The 13576-nt window shown below is 38.1% G+C and overlaps 1 protein-coding gene across 1 annotated transcript in view; it reads left to right on the top strand.

Annotated features, from left to right (window-relative positions):
* tm9sf2 (transmembrane 9 superfamily member 2) overlaps nucleotides 1-9926 on the top strand; it is a 29143-nt gene extending 19217 nt beyond the window's left edge. Inside the window, exons 5-17 of the mRNA XM_086180635.1 lie at nucleotides 221-350; nucleotides 648-772; nucleotides 1115-1226; nucleotides 1685-1764; nucleotides 2244-2352; nucleotides 2544-2676; nucleotides 3405-3524; nucleotides 3820-3877; nucleotides 3952-4111; nucleotides 4989-5140; nucleotides 6905-7016; nucleotides 7534-7705; nucleotides 9422-9926. Coding sequence (XP_086036761.1) covers nucleotides 221-350; nucleotides 648-772; nucleotides 1115-1226; nucleotides 1685-1764; nucleotides 2244-2352; nucleotides 2544-2676; nucleotides 3405-3524; nucleotides 3820-3877; nucleotides 3952-4111; nucleotides 4989-5140; nucleotides 6905-7016; nucleotides 7534-7705; nucleotides 9422-9489 — 1531 coding nt within the window. The 3' untranslated portion in view covers nucleotides 9490-9926. The remainder of the gene's footprint in view (nucleotides 1-220; nucleotides 351-647; nucleotides 773-1114; nucleotides 1227-1684; nucleotides 1765-2243; nucleotides 2353-2543; nucleotides 2677-3404; nucleotides 3525-3819; nucleotides 3878-3951; nucleotides 4112-4988; nucleotides 5141-6904; nucleotides 7017-7533; nucleotides 7706-9421) is intronic.
* Nucleotides 9927-13576: the final 3650 nt, after the last annotated feature.

Here is a 13576-nt window from a genome sequence, read left to right as displayed (position 1 = left end):
TCTGCTTGTGTGCAAGAACTGCTATGCTATGCTGCAGAAACAAACTGTTATAAGTCCCTCACTTGTGACCACAACCACTGAAATTCGTAATGAAGCTAGTCCAGTTGTCTCTTTAGAGCAGTTGCATTTACCATGAAAATCTTCACAGAAACCTGAAATTGACACATACCCTGTACATGAGCATCATCGGCTTGTGTTCTGTGTCTTTGTCTCTCTGTAGGATTGTGGATAACATGCCAGTCACCTGGTGCTACGATGTAGAAGAAGGACAGAAGTTCTGTAATCCTGGCTTCCCTATTGGCTGTTATGTCACAGAAGCTGGGCGACCCAAAGACGCCTGTGTGGTCAATGTGAGACACACAATCTGAGTTAGCCAGCAACCTGAGGCTTTTTACTTGTTTTAGTCTAGAGCCGGGTATTGGTTAGAATCAATGACCCACTACTGTCAACTTATTTTTGAGCTGATCTCTTGGGCCACTATGGACAGACTTGTGCAGGCCAAGTGATGACCTGAGCTGTTCAATGTAGTCTGACTCTATAACCTATATTTGTAATAACTGTAATATAGATCTTAGTGATACTGAAATGATTGATGATATTAAACTGTTGGTGATTTTAACTTTTTCTGTCCTTGTTCTGTTTTTCAGTCCAACTTTAATGAAAAAGATGCTTTTTACATCTTTAACCATGTGGACATTACTATCCACTACCATATTGTTGAACATGAACAACTGGGAGCACGACTGGTTGCTGCCAAGATCGAACCCAAAAGGTAACTAGAAGTACAGAGCGCAAAAGAGAGCACAGACCGCCTCTATTAAGATCCACTCAGTATTTCCTGAAAGTTCTTGAAATGGTTTGATGTAAGAGTCATTACACATCGTTTGTACATTTGTGGCCCGCTGTGTATCTTGGACCACTTGTAAAACTATTTGTTGAGGATAGAAGAACACAGATGTTGTCACCTAGTGTTTGCAACCCATGAGGACCTATTTTTTTCACAGTGTCTCAGGGTATCTTGGTATTAATTCTGTGTCCTTGTACAGTGCTGTATGCAAATGACAGATAGTGGAATTGATCTGTTTCTGTTTTCCCTTCCCTCTCTCTCCTGTAGTTATGAAAATCCGAACGAAGACAGTCCCGACTGCTCTGGGGGTCCAAAATTCCTAAAAAACAAGCACATTGGAGAGTTCAAGATCCCATATACCTATTCTGTTAAATTTAAGGTTTGTACAATAGTATCATCTGAGTGTTTTTTTATGATGAAATGACGTTTCATGTAGCTATGAAGAATAATTTTGAGGCAGTGGTTATGCCGAGTAAAGATGTCACTTGGTAGAAAGATTTTGTTTATACTTGGGAGGATTCTGACTGAAAAAAAATCTTCTTATTGGTGATACTGATTCAGTCTACAGCAGTTTCCTGGTATTCCCCAGTAAACAACGGAGGAGAGGAGGCAGCAAGGCTTTAATTAAGTCCCTCCACTAGTGATAAATTCAGCAGCAGGGAACATTTAGCCAGCTACTACTGTTGTATGGCAGACTTGTTAGGATCACCATGATTGTAGACCAAGTAAATGAGTTCTTGTTAGTGTGAATGTCATTTCAACATACAGCTCAAATGTTGACAAGAAAAAATATAACATCGATTGTTAGCATAAATGAATGTAACTGTGTGTTTGCAGCAAGACAATGATATTCGCTGGGCTTCTAGATGGGATTATATCCTGGAGTCAATGCCTCACACCAACATCCAGTGGTTCAGGTAACACGCATACCGACATTCATTGATGTAGTTTAGAAATAATCCTGTTTACAAAGAATTGAACTAAGCATAATGTCTAAATTCTGTGTCTGTCTGATGAACAAGTTTTGCTCAAGTCTCTTCTTTGCTCATCATCTGTAAATATGTGATTCATGGGCTTTTCTTAATGTTGTTGAAATAAATAAAAATATTACTTTTTCTTATGTATTCTAAAGCATTAAATTGTTCTTTTATAAAGTTAATTTTGACATCAATAATTATTGACTACCAGCCAAACCAGGTGCAAAACACTGACATATCAGATAACTGTAAATTATCCACTATTGTGCACAGCTAGTTATTGAATAATGTAGTACCCACAGCAGTATTTCTGAACCTCATTTTACCGCATTATGTGAAATTAGTGTGTAAACTACTAATATTCATGTTTTTAAAATCCATAACTGGAGAAAAATAACACCACTTTGTTTTTTCCTCAGCATCATGAACTCATTGGTGATCGTTCTGTTTCTGTCTGGAATGGTAGCAATGATAATGCTGAGGACTCTGCATAAAGACATTGCCAGATACAATCAGATGGACTCTGTGGTGAGTATCTTTCTGCTAATACTCCTGAGTTCAGTTTTACAGCAGAGGTCAGCTAGATTTGTTATCTAATTAAAAAAAAAAAGCAGCTATGCAAGGCAGTTCTGGCATTGCTGGATCTACCACAGCAGCACCAGGTGGACTCCTGTAGGCTGTATTTTTGCATCATGTCTGCTCATTGGTGCCCTCTTCAGGAGGATGCTCAGGAAGAGTTTGGATGGAAGTTGGTCCATGGAGATGTTTTCCGCCCTCCCAGGAAGGGAATGCTGCTGTCAGTTTTCCTTGGCTCTGGAACCCAGATCTTCATCATGACCTTTGTCACCCTTTGTATGTTTTGATCATCTTCATTGTTATACATTAGAATGAAAGTACTAGAACCCTTTTTATATACCTAATACCTCATTGTGTTTTATTACTTGCTCTTTCCTGTCCAGTGCGATCATGATCATGACCTCAAACTGCAATCACATACATCTACTGGGCTTATTTTTGTCCCATTCATATTGAGTGCTCCTCCCTTCTGTGGTTTAGATTAAAAAAAAAACAGGTGGGAGGAGATATCCAACAAAAATGAACAATTAAAGCGTTGAAGTAGAGAGAGAATTTCCACTTGTGCAATTTACAACTCAGTCAGCAGTTACTCTGTGCTCCCTGTAAGTGAATGAGTACCATGGATCGCTGCCATCATTTCTGTTAGTTATATAGATTATTTAGTGTTGGAAGGACTGGCTCAAACTGGGAATGTGAAATACAATTTGTACTTTGATTGTTGGGGTGAATGACAATAAGTCAGTAAGACACTGTTAACATTTTACAATTGAAACTTGATTGTACAAACCACTTATTTCAAAGTCTAAATGTTTGGGACCATGAAACATTATTGACTTGTATTGGCTAATTACACAAGTCTCACTGTCAGCGTGTGCTGGCCAGGATGTAAGTGTAAGTGTTTTTTTGCACCATTCTTACAACCCAAAACAGTCTTGTATTTGTAGGATTCTTTCATAGGCTTAATCATTTGTCTAAAATTATTAAGTATTTTCCTGTCTCTACAGTCTTTGCCTGTCTTGGGTTCCTCTCACCGGCAAACCGTGGTGCTCTGATGACCTGCGCTGTTGTTCTTTGGGTTCTCCTTGGAACTCCTGCTGGTTATGTGGCTGCTCGCCTCTACAAATGTAAATGAGAAATAATCCAGTGATGTCAGTTATTCTTCTTGTTACTTGAGAAATTTGATAGGAGTACTTTTTAAGGATCTCTTTTAAAGTGATCTATTAAGATTTTCATTTCATTCATTCAGGAAACATTTCCAAACTTGAGGAAATTATTATATTTGTCAGCTTTACTGAGCACATTTGTTTGACTTGAAATCATTCTCATGATCTTAAACATTAACATCTGTAATTATTGAATATATCAGGTGTCTGATAACAGACATATTTTCTCTTTGACTCTGTATTTGTTTATTGCCAGCTTTCGGAGGAGAGAAGTGGAAGACCAACGTTCTGCTGACAGCCTTCCTCTGTCCTGGGTGAGACGTAGCCTTTTGTTTTACTTTTCCTCTTCATATGGCCTTCATCTAAACTGCACTCTTTCTCTACTCAGGGTGGTGTTTGCTGATTTCTTTGTGATGAACCTAATCCTGTGGGGTGAAGGGTCTTCAGCAGCCATGCCCTTTGGTACCCTGGTAGCCATATTGGCTCTGTGGTTCGGCATCTCAGTGCCACTTACATTTATAGGAGCATACTTCGGCTTCAAGAAGGCAGTAAGTGGATACAACTGCATATATTACAATCCATGTAAAATCTGCTACATTGTTGCCACAAAATGGCACTCAGAGCACATACCTTCAATAAAGCCGGATTACATTTCCAATTACAACATTGCATCGGTTGTCCCTCAACTTGAGTTGACTCCACCATATTTAATTAAAAATACATCCACAACTTTTTGACTTTTCAACCTAAATAACAGAAAAAACAGTGCTGATTATCATATGATTATTCTTTGTCATGGTAAAAAATTATGTGATATGTAGTGCACTATCCGTGTCATCTCAATGGTGTTTTATGGAAGGTGTGCATTGTATTATATGCTGTTGATATGGAGCTAATCCATGCCAATAGCATTATACACAAACAAAATGTAAAAATGCACAATTCACTATCCAACACATTTCAATTTGCGATGAACAAAAACAAAAAAGAATGCATTTTGTTTTGTTAGTATGAAATCTTATCTTAAACTCCACTTGATACAGCCTGTCAGCTGTGGTGTTTAGGATTTTCTCACAATTCTCCTAAGTAATTCATGTTCACAAAAGCAGATGCTGGCGCAGCCCCCCACCCCCCCACCCCATGCACTCCTCATAGTGCCACCTATTGTTTTGGATGGCAAACTACTTCAGATATTTGTGGAAAACTCCTCTGTACTGGCACAGATTGTGCCAAAAGTCATTATACTTTTTTGTGCTATTCTGACGTAGACTTTATAAATTTGTTCTTGAAGCCTGATGGTTTGGTTCTGACTGGTTCATTTTTTAGTTTCAAATCACTTTGTCATCCATTTTCTGTACTGCTTATCCATTAAGAGTCACAGGGATGATTTGATTCTCTTTATTAATCCTTACTTATATTTTCCAGGGTATTGAGCACCCAGTGCGGACCAATCAGATCCCTCGTCAAATCCCGGAGCAGTCCTTCTACACAAAACCGTTCCCTGGCATCATCATGGGAGGAATTCTTCCTTTTGGATGTATATTTATTCAGCTCTTCTTTATACTAAACTCCATCTGGTAAGAATGATTTTTGAAACGTAGAGAATTTGGAAACATGAAGTCATTGACACCTGCATGACAGTATTAATTGTTATGTGAGGAGTTTAACGATGGTAAATTTTGTGAATAAACACAATATATGGAAATGAACCCAAGGTTTTGCATTTCACCCAAGCTAGCACAGGGAACATTATATGGCACTCCAGGTAGTACTCAGGGACTTCCTCCAAGGTTGCCAGGTATCATAATTATTTGGTGTATTGCATGGATGTTTTTTTTTTTTTTAAATCTTTATTTCATCAATCAGAGCTCAGCAAAATTTGGTAGAAGAGGACATAGTTAAACTGTATTTTTCCATTCCTTGAATGCCAAAAGACAGAAATATTTTGGGTTACCATTTCACAGTAAAATCTGCTGCATGTCAAGAAATTAAAGTCTTTTAGAATCTACTTTCTCTTTGTCTGTCAGTATTATAGTTAAAATGTGACTCTAGGCTTTTGGTCACAGGGGCCTTCTATACCACACAGGCAAAGCTGTTCTTGGCAAACCTATTGTAATCCTCAGATTTGTTTTATTATTTTAATTTCTAAAAGTGGTATTGCAACATCCTCCTTGTGTAATTTGTTTTTACGTAACTCTGAATTTCATAAAACTCGACACGTCAGATTTTTAAAAAATTCCATGTATGCACAAGGAGAATGCCAGTAACCTTTTCTGAATCTTGTCTTAGGCCAAAGGCATAGGTCTGCACTAAAGTTTGCATGTATCAGACAACTTACTGGAAGTGTAATTCATATTAAGTATTTTATATGTTCACTGTATGATCTCTTTGAATGCAAAACCTGACTCAGTACTTTTTGGTCTACCACTAGGTGGTGCTAGTTAATAAACCATGAAATCTCGTGGACTTAAGTTCCGACTTACTGTACACACTCTCCACTGACTACTGGGCTTGGACCCTTTAATGCATGCCTGCCAAGCACCTGTTGAAACCCTGAATGAAGAGTTTACATTGGTGAATATTTACTGTTTATCTGAAGCATGTGCAAAGGTGGGTGCTGCAATAAACAAACTCAACCCATTTTGCCTTGTATTGCACATTGTATGAAAAAAAAGAACATATCCATGGGTTCCCTAATGGCAAATGAATCTCATGACCTCAGATAATTTGTTTTCTCAGTATATTATTGTGGAAAATATAAAACAAAATTTTTTGGAACGCCTCCAAGGCTATAAATCTGATCAGGTCAAAAGTTTGCATGTGTGATCTGTAGACTTACATAACAAAAATTGGTAAAATGCACCCCCCATTTTCACCCAACATTGTGCTAAGAAAAAAAATATCCTTTTTGTCCTTTCTTTGTTTAATCGGGATGAGGATGTATAAACTCTACTCTCCTGGTCTGTGGACTCTCACAAATAAATGAATTGAAAGATTCAGTATCTTGAGAAAAAATACTTTTTAAGGAGTATTGTTGCAGTGTCCTGTGAAGGTGGCCAGTCGATGAAAACATTCACTGGCCTAAATAGGGGAGGCCTAGATTGGACCCATATACATTGCAAAAATAGCCTTGTTAATGTTCAGTCCTACATGTGACACTCTTCCTCCCTTGTTCCATTGCCTTGACCTCACAACCTCAGAAGTGGTGTCTCATGCTAAACAGTGAATTTTGAGGTATCAAATCAATGTATTGCTAACTAAAAGAATCACTATAGGATTGTTTTGTTATGAAATGTGGGATTTGTACCCCGATGACTCCAACATCTCTCTGTATTCTCCAGGTCCCATCAGATGTACTACATGTTTGGTTTTCTGTTCCTTGTCTTCATTATCCTGGTCATCACCTGCTCAGAGGCCACCATCTTGCTCTGCTACTTCCACTTATGTGCTGAGGTTAGCAGCTCAATCAATCCTTTTACAATCATGACCATCATCTTCATGTATTGTTGATGATAATTGCACATTTCATTATCAGTAAATCCTGTAAGCAGCTTTTTGCAAACAACACTTTCCTATTTACACTGTAGCTTAGCTTGCCGTCATTGTAACTGGCTGCTCGGTAGCATGCCTCACACGGCAGTGTGATTACTTTTATTCTAGCGGTTCGATTCAGTGTGCATACAAACAAGAGAAATTCAAACAGATCTTCCATTTTCTGTGTATGTACCAGCTGAAGACTTAATTCATTAGGACTATGTAGGAAGAGGAGAAGCCAGCAAAAGATGTCTTAGATTTTTATTGTATTGATTTTTATCCAACAATTTCACTTCAAAGATCTTTGATATGTTTAGATTTGCTTTATTTTTTGTGATTTCTGTGTTACTGTGAAGGAGACAGAGTAAGAAAGTGTCTTGTTCAGTTAGTTCCTGTTCCTCAGTGTCAACCCTGGCTCTGTTACTCCCCTTCACAGGATTACCATTGGCAATGGCGTTCCTTCCTGACCAGCGGCTTCACTGCTGTCTACTTCCTGGTCTATGCTATTCATTACTTCTTCTCCAAGTTGCAAATCACTGGACTGGCCAGCACCATCCTGTACTTCGGATACACAATGATAATGGCTCTCATCTTTTTCTTGTTTACTGGTAGGTATTGAGAAGAGATGGGAGAGTTTAGAGGGTGCTGCCTGCATCTAACAGCTGATAAAATCATAATCATGCAATCAATGAGACATCTGATAAAAACTGACATGAGTTCAGGTGGATGAAAGCAGTTCCTGTGTGTATTTTGCAGTTTTGACATATGAATAGAACTTTTAGATCCACACAGCTCACTGATCTCCAGGAACTGGTTGTGAGGGCTGAATTTTCTGTGATTTCACTGCATTACGTGAATCAAAATGAAATAATGACATGAAGACTTGAGGCTAACCTGTACAAATTATGCATCGTCAGGTCTGTCTACAAGTTGACAAGCGTGAATTGATCTGCAGTTCATGTCACATCAATTAAAGCTACAAGTTTATCCTCCATTTTGAACACTACTGGCTTCTGGAGAATGCCCACACCAAGAGGCTTTTGTGACGGCACAAGAAAATTTTCACATTCGATTTTCAGCATGTCATTTGCATCACCCAGCATGAATTCCTGTCTTTATATTCACTTTGAATGTTCTTTTCCCCAAATGAAAAATTGGTTTCCCTTTTGTAAATATACAACCTAAAGGCCCTATTTAACACTTAGTTGCTCAATTTATTCTGTCGTCTGTAAGGTTTGTCCATCAGGGCCTCGAATCTATTGAGACCAAACCAAAGCAGTCTGGTTGTGGGCCGTGAAAGTGTAAACGATTAAAGGCTGCATTGGTAGAGAGTAATTCTGTATTGAGAACTGCACATGATAGCTCAATCTGCACCTCTGCTGTTCATGTACCGAAAACCCTCATTTACTGCATGAGACAAGCCATGGTGTGGGTGAGCACAATTCTAAGAAAAGCCAAAATATCAAAAGTCTTGTAGTGCCTGCCAAACTCACATCAGACTACTATAAACGAGGAAAACCTGAAGTTTAGGTTTATTTGCAACAGTTATATAACCAGCAGCCATAGACAGAATGTACAGAAGTGAGGGAGGAGAGAGGAGTGGGAGAAGGAATCAGTGGGGCAATCCAATTTATACAGAGCACAAACAGTATGAAGAAATTACGATGATGGGTACCACTTTTCAGTAAGTCTCCTCTTTCAGGGATTAGTCAGTGGTCTGAAGTGCATTATTAATTGCATAATGAAATCTATGTAAACAGTTGTCAATGACTTATAACTGAATTTGTCATACATCAATGCAGGGTCAGTATTTGGCAAAATAGTTATGGTATAGTACTGCATTTTCATCCATCTATGTAGCAAGATCTGAAAGCTTATTAACCTAGATAAGGGAAGGCTTATTGTAAAATGGTACAGAACTATGTAGAAAGAAAGGGGAAAAACAAAAAGAAAGAAATTTGTTATGATAATAAGACATTAGCAGATACAAATGGACTGAAATAAGGCAGAAGTGGAAACATAAGCAGAAGTAATCTGGCCTATCACACAGAGTCGGAGATCTGTGTACAGGGAATATCACTTTAGGGTTGAGGATATGATGATTTTTTTTTTTTTGAATTGAGATTTAAAGGTTGTCAGAGAGGTAGAAGACTAAAGTGATTGAGAGAACATGTTCCAAAGTTGAGGACCTCTGGATATGATGCAGTATTGGTGCTTAGAGTTTCAACAAAAAGGTAGATGGCCCAGTTGGGTTATTGTTGCCTAAGTGTGGTAACCTTGATCAGATATACCTCTCATTATATGTGTCTTCTTTCTGATTTCAGGAACAATTGGCTTCTTTGCCTGTTTCTGGTTTGTTACCAAGATCTACAGTGTGGTCAAAGTGGACTGAAGGATACAGCTTCACATAGAACTGAACTATCAGAACATCCTGAACTTTCATCTTCCTTCCATCAACCACAGAAGACTCAGTGTCAGACAGATGACAGTTTTATTTCTTTGTGTGCCTAAAATGTTTGTGCTTGACCACGTGTACACTGGGCTGTCATTTTGTTCATACTGTACCTACATACTTTGAATGAAATTAATACTAACTAACACAAGCCTGTGCCCAGAATCTGACTCAAAGTTCATACCTGCCGCCGCATTCAGACAATGCAGCTGGACTGTCTGGAGAAGACTTCATGATTTCTGCCCTTGTCACTTGTTATGTATTATTTTATTATTTTTTTTTAATGATTTTTTTTAATCCTCCCTGCTCTTTGTGTTTTCAGATGTAGTTGGAACTTCTGGTCTGACAAATAAAGATATGAAGTTTTTGCTTCTCAACAGCTGCTTTCTCTGACCAATCATGTTGATAATAAGCATGTCCTGGAATTTTGCCATTGTTGTTTGAGACCCAACACTGAACATGACAAAATAAGATTCATCTCTAACAGTTCATTGTACTGCATCTTGAGTAATAAGTAAAAGCCCCTACCACTCACTTTTTCAAGCACTTTAGTATCCCAAAAAAAAGGCTTTAATTTACCTTTAAAAAAAAAAAAAGTTTGAGAGGTAAAAATACTCCAAATCATTTTTTTTCCATGATCTGATCAGATACCAGAGTGTAACTTTGTTCAGGACAATGTTTAGCATGAGTGAAGTGAGGGGGGAAAAATGAAGAGGCAGAAACAGTGGCGCAAAAAGGCATTTGAACATGAGTGTGCTTTTGGCCCACAGTCCATCACTTCGTAGGAGTCTTGGCCCACCAAAGGAAACACAAACTTGCTCTCCCAGTCAACTGCAGGTAAAGAGGTTGTTTCTCATTTCAGGGACAACAAACTTTTTTTCTCCATTTGTAAGCTTAGGAAACCAGTTTTATTGATCATCATAAAGTAGATTTGGGCCTGAGTGCTTTCCTTCCTCGAAATGTCAGTGGATGTTTCTATTGAATTGCAGACAAGTTTTTTGTTTGTTTTTTTAACAAGTGGAACAATGTGTAAAAAACATATTGTTACTTCTAGTAGTTGAGACGCATGTGCATTACTTTTGGACTCACCCACTGGCAAATGTTTTCAGATTTCTTATTTACCCTGATATGCAATGCATCGCTCCCTGCCTACTGAAGGCAAACCTCACCCATGTCTAAGGATGCTGCCAGGGATCACTGATAACTGTTGGCTACTAGTTCTGTCTGTTTTTAATCAGCTGTAAACTCTGGAGGCATTTCCACGTTCTTCATTCAAGCTTGGTTGGACACTGCTGTTACAGAGAAATATTGTGTCTTAAATAGTCTCTACTGCTACGACTACTACTACTTTGTTGAGCGTTTGTGCGAGTCTGGTACATTGGTGGCATTTCCCTGCATGGACTATGAACAATGGACAAATCGTCATATGCCCTTGGTTGAACCAGGTTGGAGAATATGAGTGAGTTTTTGGATAATTAATAAAGAAGCTTGTACAAATGTCTCATACTATGTGTAGACCTCTATAATCCTGCAAACTAATCAAGTCATATTTCAAATTTGTTAAATATATTTTGGGTTAACATTTATTTATTTGATATCATCTTGGCAAACAAGAAGATGCATACTGTTCATGACAGCCATCCGTAAGTTTATCGTGATAAATGGTGGTGGATGAGTGTTAGCATGCCTTTTATAAACAGACTAAAAATACACTTTTTTCTGAAACTACTTTTGTCTGCATTTTTAGGATTGCATACAACATCAGTCATGAATTAAAAATTAAGCAAAATTACCATTCTATAATGAGATATAATGATCTATCGTTATGTCATGTGCTTGAAGATGTGTCTATCATTTTATATAAATTCAATGGATTTAAAGGTACAAGCATGTCAAAATGATGTAAAATGATATCTTTATTTTAGGAGATTACCAGGCTTGTGTTGTATTTCCTTTTGAATCATGTATCCCCCTTTTTTTTTTGCCATTAATTGGCTTTAGTCAGTTTTCTGCACAGTGGCCCTGAAGGTCAAAGCACTACGATATTTCAGAAAACAACATTTCACAAAACGCGACAAAATGTCAGAAAACACAGTGGCATTTCAAAAACACAACAAAATTTCAGAAAATAAACAGAAAGAGTGGGACAAGAACTTGCTTGTGATTGGACTTGTACACTGGTGACTATTGTATGTCATTTCCCATTTCTGCTGTATTACGCTCAATCATTTTATATACACTCTATGCTCTCAACAGTGCATGAACACAAATCTCAAAATGTACTGAATTGAAGCTTACTTTGTGGATTTAAGTACATCTAGTTATGAATCACATGATCCTAGCTAGCAGCTCATCAAACTGGCCAGTCCTCATCCAAAAATACTGCTGGAAGCGTATATGCGGTGGGGGCCCTGTGTACGATGTGGGGTATGTATGTGGGACTGATGGCTGGAAGATTCACCTTTTAGGGTCAAATGGATGGCAATGTCCTGTTTTATCATGTTTACTTTTGTCTGTCTTTGATCACTCTCTGTAACTTAGATGTTGGCAGATTGTATTTTATGTTATATGCATATGTTGAAAATCAATCAAATTTGTTCGAATAAAAAGCATTGCTTGAAGGGTAGGCTATACATTGCATTTTAATATAACACTAATAATAATAATATTATTAGAATTTAATTCATGCATATATTCAATGTATTTCACATTATATATAATTAAATATATTTATATTCTCATTCATATATATATATATAAAATCTATCTATAAAAAATCATTTTATATTATAATTATATTATCATTACCCATATTATTACTTTTATTATTGATCTAATTAGCATTAATATTGTTGCTATTATTCTTATGTTAATATTATATTATATTAGAATTGTTATTGTTAGAATTACATCACTATCATCATCATTTTTTGTATTTTTGTAGACATAGGATCTGCTGTCTCTACCCTTTTTGAATATCAGACTGTCAGAAAAACTTGCAGGAACTTACAAACTATTTTTAAGACTATTCACAAGCTTTTGATGAACTGGAGATAAAACCCCTGAAAGAGAACCATTTTGCACAGTTTCTTTCCTGTGCTTCCACTCTGGTATTTTAATGAGTCGAGTTTTGCAATGTGGTGCAACCGAATTTGAGCAACACAGACACCACTAGTTTTATTAGGTTTGAATGGTGGTTGTCAGCGCCAAATTGTGTGTCCCCAGTATGTCCCCCAAGCAAAAACACATCATCTGTGTCAATGTCTTCATGGACCACATGCATGACTGCTGACATTTTGGGGGCTTGCTCTGAGTGGACCTGGCGAATCACCTGCTCTGCTGCCCTCATCACCTTGACTGTGCCTTCAGATGGAATCATAAGCCGACCATTTTTTCTGAGCACAAGTAGGTGGTGGCTCTCATCATGTGAAGAGTGTACGGCGTCTGTCACCAGGCTGGCACGGCACACATAGCAAGAGAGCCTTTTTAAAACCCGAGAAACCACAAACCCTGCGATGTAGACCAAAGCATTGTCCACAAGACCACCAAAGCATGTGGGAAGGTAGCTGTGGTCACACACGAGGGCTGCAAAGTTAACGAATGGGGAAGGGAGTTTGTCTGCAGTTTCGACAAGAGACATCTTGACAGCAGACAGAGAGGCTGTGTCATCCTGTGCTGCCATGTGGCCTTGCCCAGTTGGTGAGACACCACACCAGACCATCAGACGCCGGAAGCTGCCCTGGAACTGGCCAGCAGAGAGACTGGTGTTCCAACCCCCTTAAGGAGAAAAAAAAACAACACACACTCACACACTACAATTACACCACCGATCTTTACTTATTGTTTTATAAAGGCTGTAAAATGTGAACCTTACCTGATGCTCTGATTGAATTAAACAGAAGCTCCAAGTGATCTCGGCTGAACCTGTAGGTGCAGACATACCGCTGGACTTGGAGCAGCTCAGGAATCATCAGCATCAGGGTGTCAATGTTGATCACAAACCTGATAACAGACTACAGACTACAGA

This window comes from Aulostomus chinensis, chromosome 16 (assembly GCF_037954235.1).
Source record: "Aulostomus chinensis isolate RoL2024-O1b breed Wild chromosome 16, RoL_Achi_v1.0, whole genome shotgun sequence".
Taxonomy (NCBI): domain Eukaryota; kingdom Metazoa; phylum Chordata; class Actinopteri; order Syngnathiformes; family Aulostomidae; genus Aulostomus; species Aulostomus chinensis.
The sequence above is the reverse complement of the archived record's forward strand: the minus strand, read 5'-3'. Positions and strand labels throughout refer to the sequence as shown.